This window comes from Cannabis sativa, chromosome 7 (genome assembly GCF_029168945.1).
Source record: "Cannabis sativa cultivar Pink pepper isolate KNU-18-1 chromosome 7, ASM2916894v1, whole genome shotgun sequence".
In the NCBI taxonomy this organism is placed as follows: Eukaryota; Viridiplantae; Streptophyta; class Magnoliopsida; order Rosales; family Cannabaceae; genus Cannabis; species Cannabis sativa.
The window spans coordinates 62,433,016-62,447,215 of record NC_083607.1 but is presented as its reverse complement, the minus strand read 5'-3'; the positions used below and the strand labels follow the sequence as shown (position 1 = coordinate 62,447,215).

The 14,200-nt window shown below is 31.3% G+C and overlaps 2 protein-coding genes and 1 long non-coding RNA gene across 3 annotated transcripts; 1 reads left to right on the top strand and 2 right to left on the bottom strand.

The window, feature by feature from the left end:
- Positions 1 to 259: 259 nt before the first annotated feature.
- On the bottom strand, positions 260 to 5,338 carry LOC115697859 (DNA replication licensing factor MCM6). Its single transcript, XM_030625018.2, has 17 exons — positions 5,141 to 5,338; positions 4,798 to 5,067; positions 4,201 to 4,363; positions 3,875 to 4,068; positions 3,558 to 3,753; positions 3,388 to 3,465; positions 2,864 to 3,093; positions 2,662 to 2,776; positions 2,314 to 2,388; positions 2,088 to 2,228; positions 1,728 to 1,931; positions 1,487 to 1,648; positions 1,348 to 1,403; positions 1,114 to 1,262; positions 910 to 1,041; positions 683 to 813; positions 260 to 604 (listed from the first exon to the last, which is right to left on the bottom strand). Exons 1-17 carry the CDS (start codon positions 5,221 to 5,223, stop codon positions 470 to 472), a joined length of 2,514 nt encoding a protein of 837 aa, XP_030480878.1. The 5' UTR covers positions 5,224 to 5,338; the 3' UTR covers positions 260 to 469.
- Positions 5,339 to 6,673: 1,335 nt separating this feature from the next.
- Positions 6,674 to 8,079, bottom strand: LOC115705812 (uncharacterized). The gene is made up of 3 exons (XR_009683396.1): positions 7,895 to 8,079; positions 7,481 to 7,756; positions 6,674 to 7,004 (listed from the first exon to the last, which is right to left on the bottom strand). It is a non-coding gene; the product is annotated as an uncharacterized LOC115705812 (long non-coding RNA).
- Positions 8,080 to 10,263: 2,184 nt separating this feature from the next.
- LOC115697004 (probable purine permease 4) lies at positions 10,264 to 12,116 on the top strand. Its single transcript, XM_030623905.2, has one exon. The coding sequence runs from the start codon at positions 10,802 to 10,804 to the stop codon at positions 11,984 to 11,986; it is 1,185 nt and encodes a 394-aa protein (XP_030479765.2). The 5' UTR covers positions 10,264 to 10,801; the 3' UTR covers positions 11,987 to 12,116.
- Positions 12,117 to 14,200: the final 2,084 nt, after the last annotated feature.

Here is a 14,200-nt window from a genome sequence, read left to right as displayed (position 1 = left end):
CTTTGCCCATAGAGGCATAGACAAGCCATACAAGTAGTGATTGGTGACATTTTGTCGTTCTATTTGATAAAGGGAAAGTGAGACCTTTCAAATGGAAGGTGTAATTTGAAACCTAATGAAAAATGAGCATCATTTTGAAAGAGCGACAAACTTTAGATCCTTATTTAATTTTGGTTTAAGCATAAAAAGTACAATTTCTCAGTTAAATTTCACATAATTCCATTTAACTTAAAATATATAAAACCCGATAAGGAACTTGCACAAATAGCAATATGACATATGATGTTTAGATGCTTTGTACAATGTTGTACCTCTAAATCTTATGGATATACCCTTTTTAATAAGACAAAAAAATAATAATAATAAATGCTTTGTTACAAGTTTAAACACAACAATAAAAATAAGGAACAAAAAATGTCTTCTAAATGGAAGACTACAACTACAACTACAACTACAACTAACCACTACATTATTCAATGACATAATTGGGAGCTACGGCTAATATTCTATCATTTCTAGATGACGATGGTCGTCCTTCACCGTCCGCTGCTGCTTGTCCTCCATCGTCCAACACTATCAAATGCCCTTCTCTTCGAATCAAACTCTAAAATTAACAAACACTTATTTTTAGTATTTCATTTAGTATTGACTATCAAACTCACACAAAACCATATTTTATTACCTCTATAATAGCTTTGATTTTCGAAACTTCGCTTGCTGCCTCTTCCATCGTGCTGTAGTTGTTTTTCTCATTCTGTTGATTCACATACCACTGGATCAAATCCCTCTGCCTCATTCCAGCTAGTCCGGTTCCTGCAAACGAAAACAACCATGCTTTATAACATAATCACCAAATATTTATTGTTAGCATTTACAAGCTGTTAAAATCAACCAAAGCACAAGGCTGACCTTCAATCCTAACTGTTTCTTCATGTTGTCTAAGGCGCATAACAAGGGCATGAGTTACCCTTTGGAAATATTCATCGCTTATCACGAGTTTCTTTGCTTGTTGTGGTTGTTGGGCAGAACCTCCCCCATTTTCTGCACCACATAATCGGTAAGCATTTACACAAGGCAAGGAAAAGAAATTATGATATTTGGTATAAAACTTACCATTGTTAGTAGAAGCTGGATCAGGGGCAGCATTATTACTTGGTTGTTCACCGCCTTCGCCAGCATTGTTATTTTCATTACCATCGTCACCATTATCGTGATTTATTTCTTCATCAAATTCAGATAGATCTATCTCACTAGATTCCACACTGTTAAGGTAAAATATAACACACATTATGGTCATAAAAAACAGAAAGATAAAACAAAATGACAAGAGAGCTTTATCATTCTTACCTGATTATGGATGTTTTCAGCAATCTCACTGCTAATCGGACATGGCGAGCAAATATCTATTGGAAAGTAAAACTCAGTTTTTAAGTGTCATGGAGAAATTTGTATAAAATTGGCAATACTGAATTTCACTTCAACACACCTGAGTTTCCAAATGACTTCTAGCGATGGCCTCTGAAAGTCTGATCAATGCCTCCAGTTGCCTAACAGTCATACGATAAGCAACTCGACTCCCTGGAGCAGTATCTCCTCTACGGAGAGTTACATAGGACTCCACCAACAATTTTCTGGCTTCTGTACTCATCTACAGGGCAGAAACAAAAACAAATAAGAATAGAAAGTGGGAGAAACAAAACTCCCGTAAAAAAGGACTTGTAGCAAACCTTTGGCTTCAGAGTTTTTGCATATCCAATGTAACGTTTGAGTTGTGCAGTAGTAAATGTAGGAGAAAGAGCTTCTTCACGCTTTTGATGTACCCTCACGATGTGGTGGGCAATGTGGTAATCTGTTTGATCATCTGGGTCATCAATCATTACATATACTAGATCAAACCTTGAAAGAATAGCAGGAGGAAGAGCCACATTATACTGCCAAAAAAAAAGCACATTAAAAGTGAGTATAACATCCAAAAGCTCCAACTTTAGCAAGTTCATACTGCTAAAGTTCAGAATCATATCAAAAACATTTGATAGTCTTTATTAAAGAAAAAATGAAAAATTTAAAACAGTAAATGGAGCTCTCACCTTAAGTGGTTTAGATTTATCGTAACGCCCCCCTGTGGGGTTGGCAGCAGCGAGAATTGATGTTCGAGCGTTCAGTGTTGCTTGTATTCCTGCTTTTGTAATGCTTATGGTTTGTTGTTCCATGGCTTCATGAATGGCAACCTTCAAAGTCAATTCATTCATCAGATTCCAGACACAATTTTCATTACAATGTTTTTTTAGGAAAAAAAAGTAACGGAGGACATACCTGATCTCTGACATCCATCTTGTCAAATTCATCAATGCAACATATGCCATTATCAGCAAGCATCAGTGCACCAGCCTGGGACACAAAATAAATTATAATCAAGGACTAAAATAAAGAACAGATATGCAATAAGATTATAAGATAAAACAAAGAACTCAACATGCAAAGAAACATTGGCTATTTCATCTGTGTCAACAAATTTCAAGTATAAATTCCTTTTGGACCAGTCAACGGAAGAGAATGTAATAAGACTCCACAATACTTGAAAAATTTCTGCTGAGATCTTGATCCTCAAAATGAAGATTGAACTGAAAAAAGGAAGTAAATTCAAGGATTTTGCAGGGATACCTCTATGCAGAATTCACCAGTTTCAGGTTCTTTGGCAACTGTAGCAGTTAACCCAGCAGCTGAGGAAGATTTTCCAGACGTGTAAACAGATCTTGGAACTATACCCGAAGTATACCTGTGGCATATATAAAAGACAAGCATTATGAAAGATTCAATCTGTAAAACTGTAAATGGGGCAATGAGAAGACTAAGATTCACATACTTAAGAAACTGAGACTTTGCGCAACTAGGATCTCCAACAATGCAAACATTGATATCTCCTCTTAAGTTGATGCCTTCATGGGTGACTTTGTGGACACCACTCATCAGCATAAGCAGGATTGCTCGCTTAATGTCTTGGTGACCAAAGACAGTTGGGGCAACACTATCAACAAGCTTATTGAAGAAATCCGGGATATTCCTCATTCTTTGAACTTCATCCAACTCTTCAGGCTGCGAAATTCACAAATGATAACCAAGTTATGGAATCAAACAATAGGCCCCGAATGCATAACACTTACTCTAGAACCATGTTATGGAACCAAAATGATAAGAGAGAAACCAAGGCAGTTTTGAAAAAGTTAATTAAACGAGCACTACAATTCTTTACTTTAAAAGGCTTAGTCATGCTTACTAATAAACTACAACATCATGATCATAAAGATGAGTTATAAACTTATAACAACTAAATTTGAGGCAAGAAAGTATCTACATAATATGATTATGAAAAGTGCATCAAGAACTTACTGTGAATTGCTGGGTCTCATCTTCATCAGCATCCTTCTTTCTATTCCTTATATCATTATCCCTTCTTCCATCAGAAATCTAAACATTAAGAATAAAAATATGAGGAACCAATCAGAAGGTCAACATGATAACAATGACCTTTTTACTGCAAAAAACCAATCATAACCAACCTGAACTGAATTGGCAATAAATGCAAGGCTGTAAGAGAGATCTCTGACTCCTAATGCTCTAAGGCCCCTCACACCTTCTTGTCCAGCCATTGAATCCTTGCGTGAAGAAGCTTCCCGGCGACACTCTGCTCTCTCTCCAGGTGAGGCCAATGCCATAATGTCGGGTATCACAACAACAGTGCCTGTGAAGACTACCCTGTAAAAAACGTAATGAATGAAACGGTGAATACTCCTGGATTAGTATTTAAGACTGAATACCATTTGAGAATGCTGATCAATACGAGGAGACGTAGAAAAGCAAAATTGTAAAATCTTACGTGTCGCCTGCCCTTGCTTTTTCCACTATCTCATGTCGGATAATAACATCCAATGATCTGGGAAGGGAACCAGCAGGAATCTCCTTGGAAGTCTCCTGCATCCGTACCCTCTGCCAGTCTGCAAATTTGCTCTCTTGCCTGAGTAATGCCCACTTTGTTCTATTGGCACAGGTTGCATTCATGCATATTGTAGGCTGTGACCCCCAAATGCAAAAAGGAAATCATTAACAAAAATTGTAGTCAAATAAAAATTGAAAAAAGGAAAAAGAAAAAACTGCCCCAAATGCAGAAGTATTTGAATATCAAAAATGAGAAAAGATAAACACCTCAGTGTACTTAAATTGCTGTTCAACGTTCTTAATGACTCCTCCACATTCCAAACACTTGAAAGTCCCCTGGAGAAGCTCAGGTCGAACCTCACTTGTACGAGTCACCACTCCCGATACAGAGACTAGTTTACCAATCTCTGCTGTCGTTAGCTCCCTCAACCTGCAAAATAAATATAGAACACGAAATTGTAGAGCAACGTAACAGGAAACCGGATTGGAGAGCATTTTTTTTAATCAAAAAAGGAGATTTCATTAATCGGACAAGCAAAATTACACACAAACCAGCAGCCTCAAGATAATAAAATGCTACATTTTACACAAAAATCAATGATAACCTTGTCCTATCAATAAGCGAAATTCTTGCTTTCAGCACCTATTTAATCATCATATCATCACACTCAATTGAATACACTTTTTGTTCAAAAATACATGTATTTCTCTTCCATACTATTAATAAACCGCTGCTGCCATAGCTGCTGCAGAAATGTCACTAAGGACCAAGGTCTTTTGGTCATACAGCAAAAAAGGGAAATAAACTTGGGCAAATTTTATACGTATATAAAACGAATTTAGTCGGTTTAATGAGAAACAAACCTTTTGGCTACGGGGAGGTTGAAGAAGGCAAGGTTGATGTCCTTATTAGGGTTATCATCAGAAATAAAGGTAGGTCTCAGGTCCATGACGAATCTCTTGCAAGCGTTCTTCAAATAAGGTTCGAATCTGAGATACTCATCGGAGATAGCCTTCTGGAGAAGATTGCTAAATGACATGACATGAGAGAAATCGACGAACATAGTGTTCGACTCGTTGGCTCTCATGACTTCAATCTCAGTTTCGTAATACAACTCACCAGAAATCTTAAAGCTGTTGGATTGAAATGTTAGAAGAATCGAAAGACACGAAGGAAAAAAAAAGTAAGAAGAAGAAGAAGAAGTACCTCTTGAGAAAGTCGAGAAAGCTGGTTTCGACTCGGACAGCCTTCTCGTCCTCCATGAATCCACCGGTCCCGAAAGCCTCCATAGCTAAGGATCGTCTTCGATTGTGTGAGGGTTTTGAGGTCTGAAGTGTGAGGATTTGAGTTTTGAGTTTCAGAGAGAAATGAGTAAAGGGATTCAACCTGTTTTTCTTCTTCTTCTTTATGGCGCCAAATCTAACACCTTTTTCCCGCCAAAACCAGACCTTATGGGCCTGAGGCGTCATTCCCGCCAACCTATTTTTATGGGCCGTTCTTTTTAATGTTTTTTATTTCAAGCCCAATAATTTCATACTCAGGTTTTTTGGGGAGTAATTTCGAAAAATAAGAAATTTAACAAAAAAAAAATACTAATTTTATTTACAAAAATATTAAATCTTCATAAATATGTAAACTATAATAGAGAAAATTATAAATTTTATGGATTTTTATACTTTTTGTGCAAAAATATGGGTTTTTTTCAAAAAGATTATTTTATGAGGAAATTGAAAAAACAGTTTAAAAAAAAATATGAGAAAATGAAGTAAGCGTAATCAAGAACGTTATGGTAACCACCAGAATAGTAACCAGTTATCATAAGGAAATAATCAAGTACCTTATGATGTTTTTTTCATTTATTTTAACTTTTTTATAAAAATTTCCAATAAAATGATTTTTTTGAGAAAAAGCCATATTTTTGAATAGTACTTAAGACTTTTATGAAAATTCATCACTATAATAATTTACAAATTTATAAACATTTTGCAAATAATGCTTAATAGAAGATATTTTTAAATTCACAGTATTATTACTAGTGAACATTCAAAATTAGTAATCTTCAAATACAATATATATATATATATACTAGCAAAAAACTACGTGCGAGGCACGTATATTAAATTTTATGCTAGGTTTTTTTTATGTTATTTGAAAGTGAGATTATTATTAAATACTGAATGCAATATATTAGTGTTTAAGAAAGCTTAATGATTTAAATATGTTCTTAAGTTAATCCAAAAATAAACTAAAAATATTATAGTGTTTAAGAAAGCTTAGTGTTTGCAATATATTAGTATATTTCATTAGTTGAGCAGCATTACACGAAAATATTTTTTCCACAATATCTGCGAACATGACAGCAGATAGGCTCTTTGTATTGTCATCAAGTTCAACATATGCTATAGCACTGTAAAATGCATAATAAGATTGTTAGTATATTTTTTTTATTTTAACTTAATTTCAATAACATCATATGTTTTTTGTAATATACCGTGGTGTAGGAAATCCTTCTTGGCCGCATGTTGGCTTGTCACATATGATTTTTTCATCGCAATTGTATAAATCTATTTTTTTATGACATGCGTCACATGACATGTAATAAAAATTCTGGAGAGTATCAGTTATTTTTATTGCCGCCTCAATCCAAAAATATTTTTTGTACATCCAAATCAAATGGTGTTAATAATAGTAAGATATTGAAACGAAAATTTTATAAAGTAAATATTATAGTAGTTTTATCTCATTGAGTTGCAGATTTTTCGTCAACTCTGAAATTTGGATGTTAGTCACTATTTCGTGTAATCCAACAAAAGATTTTGGAGAAGATTCATATGTCAAGCAGTTTGCTATTGCGTTTTTAATTTCTGTTTCGTTACTCTCCGCCCTTAAAATAGAGTAAGTATTATTATAAATATAGTATACAAAAATTTAATTTTTTTTTGTAAAATGTGTATCTATAATAGTATGTGTATTTGATTTTATGAGTATTACCATTCCTTCAGTGCTTCTGCCTCTGGGAGTTGAGGATTGATTTTGAAGGTACTCGTGTCGCGTGACGATAGAGACAGCCCTAAATCAAAATGTATGTGTTAATTGAATTTTTGAATTTTTGCTTTTAAATATCAATAGTTTAACTTGGTTTGAACAATTAGTTTTGATCCCAATATTATGGGTCTGTCTTCGATTACTTCTGCTATTTGTAAGCATTCATCGTGGACTTTATGCCCCCACATCATCAAACATACTGGTTTGAAGCTACAACTTTGTAAAGAAAAAAAATGTATTAGCATAAATTTTGTTAAATAGTATTTAATATATCGCAATAAAAATGAACACAAGGGTGTATTTATAGTGGTAGATTAAATGTATAGTTTACCTTTCATCAATTAAATATATGATCTCTTGAATTGTATGTAGTTCATAGGGAGTGTTGACTTCTTTTGGTGGGTTCATTTTGAGAGCAATAGCCAAAATATCTAATAAATTGAAATATTAAATAGTTAGTCAATGAGGAATATATATTTATGAAAATTAAATTGTAAATACCTATTGGTTTGCTGAATTCTTTAGGTGTATACAGGTTGCTAAACGGAATGAAATCATAGTTTGGTGCTGATACCTGGTTGTCTTCTGTTTGGATTTCTTCGATTTCTGTTCTTGAGTTCACTGTCCAAGAATATTTGTAGTCTTGCTTTTTATCGAAAGGTGGGGCTGTTTTTTTTTTACATAGGCGTTGCTGATGTAGTAAGTGTGGAACACTTTCAAAGTGTTTTCTATAGCATCAATTTCAGTGCCAAATATTACTGCTTCAACATCATTACCCTGTGTTCATTTTTAAGGAAAAAAATATATTTATGAAATAATAATCTGTTGCAGCGTGTTTATAGTCAGAATTCGGAAAATATAGCATTTATTAGTAGAGTATTGACAATTTCAACGGTAAATAAATTAATTGTATACCTTTTTATCTGCTAACATAAGCTTTTGATATTTGAGTGGTGAACTCTTGCTTGTCCGCTTTCCAGATTTTTCTAACACTCTCATTTCAATCTTCCAACTTTCTGTAGTTGGAGTGATGTCCTTAATTGTTGTGTATATTGTAGCCATTTATTCACCTGTTTTCAAATAAAACAATAGATAGACAAAATAAAAAAATATAGTAATGACTACGTAATCAATAAAAAGAGTCATAAATGTAATCAATATCTTATTAATTATAATAATACTGATTATCAATTAATATCTAAGATCAATAATTCAATTTTAAATCATTAATAATAACAATGACTAAATATCTAGAAAAATATATAGAGAATATATAAAGAATCACGTAAAGAAACATCAATTAAAATATAATGAAAGAGAAGTGAGAAGTAGATTTGGCTTAATTTTATTAGGTTAGAAGGGAACTAATTAAGGCTAAAGTTTCACATTAATAAAAGAAATAGAAATTATAGAGATACATAAAAAAATTGATTAACAATTAATTAATTATAAAACAAAATATGTAGTGAATCAATAAATGTGAACTCAGACTAAATAAATGTGAAAACACAATTTAAGGTATTGTTATATTTAGTTTTTGTTTTAGGTAATGTATTTCTCTTTTAGGTAATGTATTTTTTCAAAAAAAAAGGTAATGTATTTTTGTAGAACCAATACAATTTAAAGTATTGTATATTTGTAATACCAATACAATTTATACAAATTAGATAACCTTTTCTTTTTCTCTTCGAAAACAATACGAAGAAGAAGAAGCAAATTAATGATTTTCCTTTCATTTTTTTTACACTTGTCTCTATAGAAGTCGTAATATGAACCGAGCTGTTAGTTTTGATATATATACCTGATCTTTCTATTCTATGGCATATTAAGATTTTTTATTTTTTTGTTCTTTATTTTTTTTTGGGGGTTAAATATTTGAAAAATATTAAGTGTGAAAATATCTTGAATTTTTTAAAAATTTAAAATTCATATTAATTTTTTTTAATGTGATTTGAATAAGTGAAATATTTTATGATATTTGAATAGTGAGACACTATAGACTATTTTTTTTTAGTTTTTAATATTAAAATATTGTCTATGATTAAATTTTTATATTTATATAAATATTATAATGTGAGATAATTTAATAAATTAGTATAGTAATAAAGAATATTTTTTATGGTAAATTTTAGTATTGTGATTAGAATATAAGAAAAAATTAATGTTAAAATTATATTTTTTTAAGTATTATTTTGATACTATATTTTAATTTGACTATTGGAGTTGCCATTATATTAATTGTATATAATATCCGAATAAAAATTTTACTGTCACCATAATATGAATTGACCTTTAAAGAGGTACGATTGAGACAATAATCAATCTCAAAGATCATGAAGTTTTTTAAAGAAGTAAAAAAAAAACAATGAATTAACCTTTGTGTATTCTTTTTAAATGGGTTGTGATTCTCGAATATTTAATATCAGTTCAAATATCAATTCAAATATTAATGGGATTTGTTTTATTATTATTTTATTATATATAAATAATATTTTATTATTTTATTAAATAAAAATAAAAAGTCATCATGAATTTCTCATAAACTAAGAATTTCAGTTATATAGGCACACTTTATATAGAATAGATATAAAATCACCAATATTTGAGACTGCATATTTAATTCTTTTTATTCCTTCTAATACTAGCTGCACAATTTTGAAAAACTATTGTCAAGTGGTAAAATATAACCTATTCGAGCACACTTATCATCCATACATACATAAAAAAAAACAAAAGAGATATTTGTTAGAAAAGAAAATAAATATAAAAAGTAGCAAAATTTTGTTAGATGGGAAGCATTAATTTTGGAACCTCTCCAAATTGGAAATCAGAAAATTTATATAATAATAATAATAATAATAAAACGTAAAATTTACAAAATTATTTCTCCCCTTTATAAGAAAAAATAATGATGATGATGATGAAAAAGTTATTTACGTTACAAAACATGTATGGTATTGGTAAATGGTAAAAAGTTAAAAGACTCTCCATCAAGGAAAAGAAACGGAGAATCGCATGCTTTGTAAGGAAGACACGTGGCAAAGACCCAGATAACCAGAAAAGCAAAAGGTGACACTTGGCTTAGAGTGTTGTCATTGATACCCATGAACTCATATATTGGCAATTAATGTAAAAGAGAATGGTTTTTTGGTTTGGTGAGCTGTGACTGTGTAAGAAAGTAGAGAAAACCCATGTATATGAATATGAACCAGTCAAAGTAGCCGTTCCAAAATCTTTTGTTTGTATTGTATATATAGATATAGATACATATATATACATACACATATATATCTATATGCATATCTCTTTTCTCCTTCCTCTCTTTCCATTCCATTTTTTGTTATAATCACAATTATAGACTATCTTCTCTTCTCTTCTGTTCAGCCCAACTACTTTCACCAACATTAATTACCCACTTTTCTTAATATGTGTTCTTAATTTCCAATAACAATTAATGAAAAAAAATTACCATCTTTGATAATAAATTTCACTCTTTTTTTCTTCCTTTTAATAATCTCATCACCTTTATTGGATTCATATTGCATAATATCCATCCTTTTTTTTTTTATTTTCAAATAAAAAAATCACATGTATATGATACTATACTAATAACATTAAGACCCTTTCTCTTCTCTTATAGTCATAGAAACCAAAAAGGCCTCAATATAAGCCGAAATAACAGTAGTAAATATTTAAGTAAAACCTCTCTTCATCTTCACTATTCACTACTACATATAATAATAACCATATTATATAATCATATATCACTCAAAACAAACACCAACAACAACAACACTCTCTTCTTCATCTTCTTTTTCTTCTATGGAAAACAACAACAATACTACTAATCATGATGATGATGCTAAGAGAAGTAGTAATAGTACAAGAAGTGAAGTGGTGGTGGTGATGAACAAGGCAACATACATACCCTTATTGGTAACAAATTTTGTGTTTTTATTTGTTGGTTCACTCTCATCAAGCTTACTATCAAAATACTACTTCATTCACAATGGGAAATCCATATGGGTTTCCACCTGGGTTCAGTGTGCCGGTTTCCCACTACTTCTAATACCCATTTTCCTTCCTTACTATCTTTTCAACACCACAACAAGAAAGCCTTTCACTCGCTTCACCCCAAATCTCCTCTTCCTCTCCCTCCTCATCGGTCTCCTCCTCGGCCTCAACAACCTTCTCTTCTCTTACGGAAACTCGTTCCTCCCCGTCTCCACCTCGGCCTTACTCCTCTCATCCCAACTCGCTTTCACCCTCGTCCTCTCCGTCCTCATTGTCAAACAAAAAATCACATTCTCCAATCTCAATTGCGTCGTTTTGTTAGTCACGAGCTCAGTGCTGTTAGCACTGAGCTCGAGTCACGACAAGCCTGAAAGCACGACACGTTCGCAGTACTTTGCAGGATTCTTCTGCACGGTTGGGGCGGGGCTCCTCTTCGCCCTGTACCTCCCCGTCATGGAGAGAGTGTACCGAAAAGTGTATTGTTACGCGATGGTTATGGAAATGCAGCTCGTTATGGAGCTGGCGGCAACCGCCTTGGCAACCGCGGGGATGGCCGGGAAAGGTGGTTTCGAGGATATGGTAACGGAGAGCCGGGGCGGACCCGTTGAGGGGTTTGATAAGGGAACGACGGCGTATTGGTTAACGGTTGGGTTTAATGTGGTGACGTGGCAACTCTGTTTTATGGGAACGGCTGGGATGGTTTTTCTGACGTCATCATTGACAGGTGGCATTTGTATGACGGCTTTGATGACTATGAATGTGATCGGAGGTGTGGTGGTTTACGGCGATGAGTTCGGTGGGAGTAAGGCTGTCTCCGCCGTACTTAGTGTTTGGGGATTTTGTTCTTATGTTTATGGAATGTATGTGAAGATGAAACAACAACAACAACAAACCTTGATTTCATCGAATCATAATTATAACCAAGAAAGTCAACAAAATGAAAATCAATCTATGGAAATGGTTGCAAGGTTGAATGTGGATCAAAGTGTTTAATTAATAAATAATAATATATAAATGGAGAAAAAGAAGAAGAGGAATAGTACTAGTTTTATATATTAATTAATTTTATTTATAATGTTGATATAAATTATTAGATTAATTATTGTGTGGTGGTGTTTGGTTATTGTTTTGTATTGTTTGAATTAAGTTAGTTTCTTTCTTTCTTTATGTAATAATGATAAAGATGATTAATTATGTTATTAGTGTAGTGTCTATATAATTGGTAAAAATGAAAAGATGGAGAAGACAAAAATGGTATTTTTCTTTAAATATATATTCTTACCAAACACTAATCATTATTATTAGTAGAGTGTTGTTATTGGGTATATTAGTAATTTTTAGTACTTTTTATATGTAGTTTTTAAATTATATGAGATTTGATACTTAATTACACCAATAGCGATATGACACCGAGAAGAGTACTAAATTCTCTTATTATTATTGCAATTAGGAATGCATATATTTCTCCCACAGGATAGGGCTTTGCGGGGACCCGCCCCTAATGGGGCGGGAATTCCCTGTCTAAATGGGAAACATGACAGGAATGTGAATTACTTTTTGTCCCCAAATGTTAAACGAGGCAAGGACGAGGATTACACTCCCTGTCCCGACGAGAACCCGTTAAGTATTTTATTTAAAATATTTTATAATTTATAATTTATATTTCTATTTTTTTAGTATATTAGTATCTTTTTTATGAATTTTAAATTATGTTTTAGATAATAATTAATTTAATAAATAATAATTAATGTGTAATATTTTAATTTTCATGTAGTTTAATAGTTTTGTATATTATAAATTTTATTTTTTTAAGAGATTTCCTATCTCGTTCCTGCTCTTATATTAGATGATTTTTCACTCCATTCCCAATGAAGAATAAGCGGGAATGGAAATTAAAATTCTTAACGGCGGGATAGGAATGGGGGAATACTTCCCGCTAATTTCTTGCCCCGTGTGCATCTCTAATTATAATAGTAGATAATAGAGAGATGATTAGATTAGATTAGACTAGATTAGATTAGGGTGTCATTATCTTTTAGTCTCATCAAAGTATAGTATATATAGTAGTTAGTAGTAATGCAATTCAATGCATATCATGTATGTATTGTATATATATATGACTAAATGGACAATCCATTATTATCCATTTCTACCTATCAAAATTAATTGCCTTTTGCCTCTCTTTGGATACTAAAAAGGAAAAAATAATTCATTATTAATACCCAAAGACTTATCTCATTCTCTATCCATATTATTATATAAATAATAATAATGTACTATAGATTGATTATACTAACCCTAGCCTTGAAATTGAGTGTATTAGTACATTTTTTAAAATATATATATTTTTGACATCCTAATAATTATTTATAAGTCCAAATTTGTTATATATAACAATGTTGTATATAATATATATATACCTATTTAAAATATGATTTAAATTTTTGAGAAATTTTAAAAAATTTACCTTGTAAAAAATAGAATTTAAATAATTCATTTTACATCTTAAAAAAGTTGACTTTTAAATATTTTTATAATAAGATTATTTAAATTATAGTAATTAATGCCAACATTTATAGGAATATGAAATAATTTATTTATTAGGGGTTGCTAGGAATTGTACCTTGTATTTTTTTTTTTTAGAAAAATGGAGATATCCATGTACTTTGTATCTTTTATATCTTTATTTAGAATATATTTGTACGGTATTATTAAATCAATTTATTATTAATATATTTATTGATTTTTAATTGATTTGATATATTAAAGTAATTAAATCAATAAATATTCAAACATCATTTAATTTGTTATTCAATTTCATTTCTCAATTAATTGTAGTAAAAATTCTCACATATTTAGTGTATCAATGATTTTAGAAGTCGATTATCATTCATTTTAATTTGTGTTTTTTTAGGTTTAATATTAGCAGATCAAAACTATCAAAATTAATAACCGTTCATACATAATTTATTCTATTTAAATTTCATAACAATCTTTATTGTATTTTTTGTGCTTATGTTTATGTGAAAAATTGTTGCCTTAAAAAAGAAAAAAAATGCAAGAAAAAGAGGAAAAAAAAAAGAAAAAGAAAAAGAGGTATAATAAAGAAAAAGAGATAAGTATGAAAAAATGAAGTAAGGCTTTATGTAGTTGGAACTTTCCTAGTTTGTACTAACCACTACTTATATATATTTATATATAAATTTA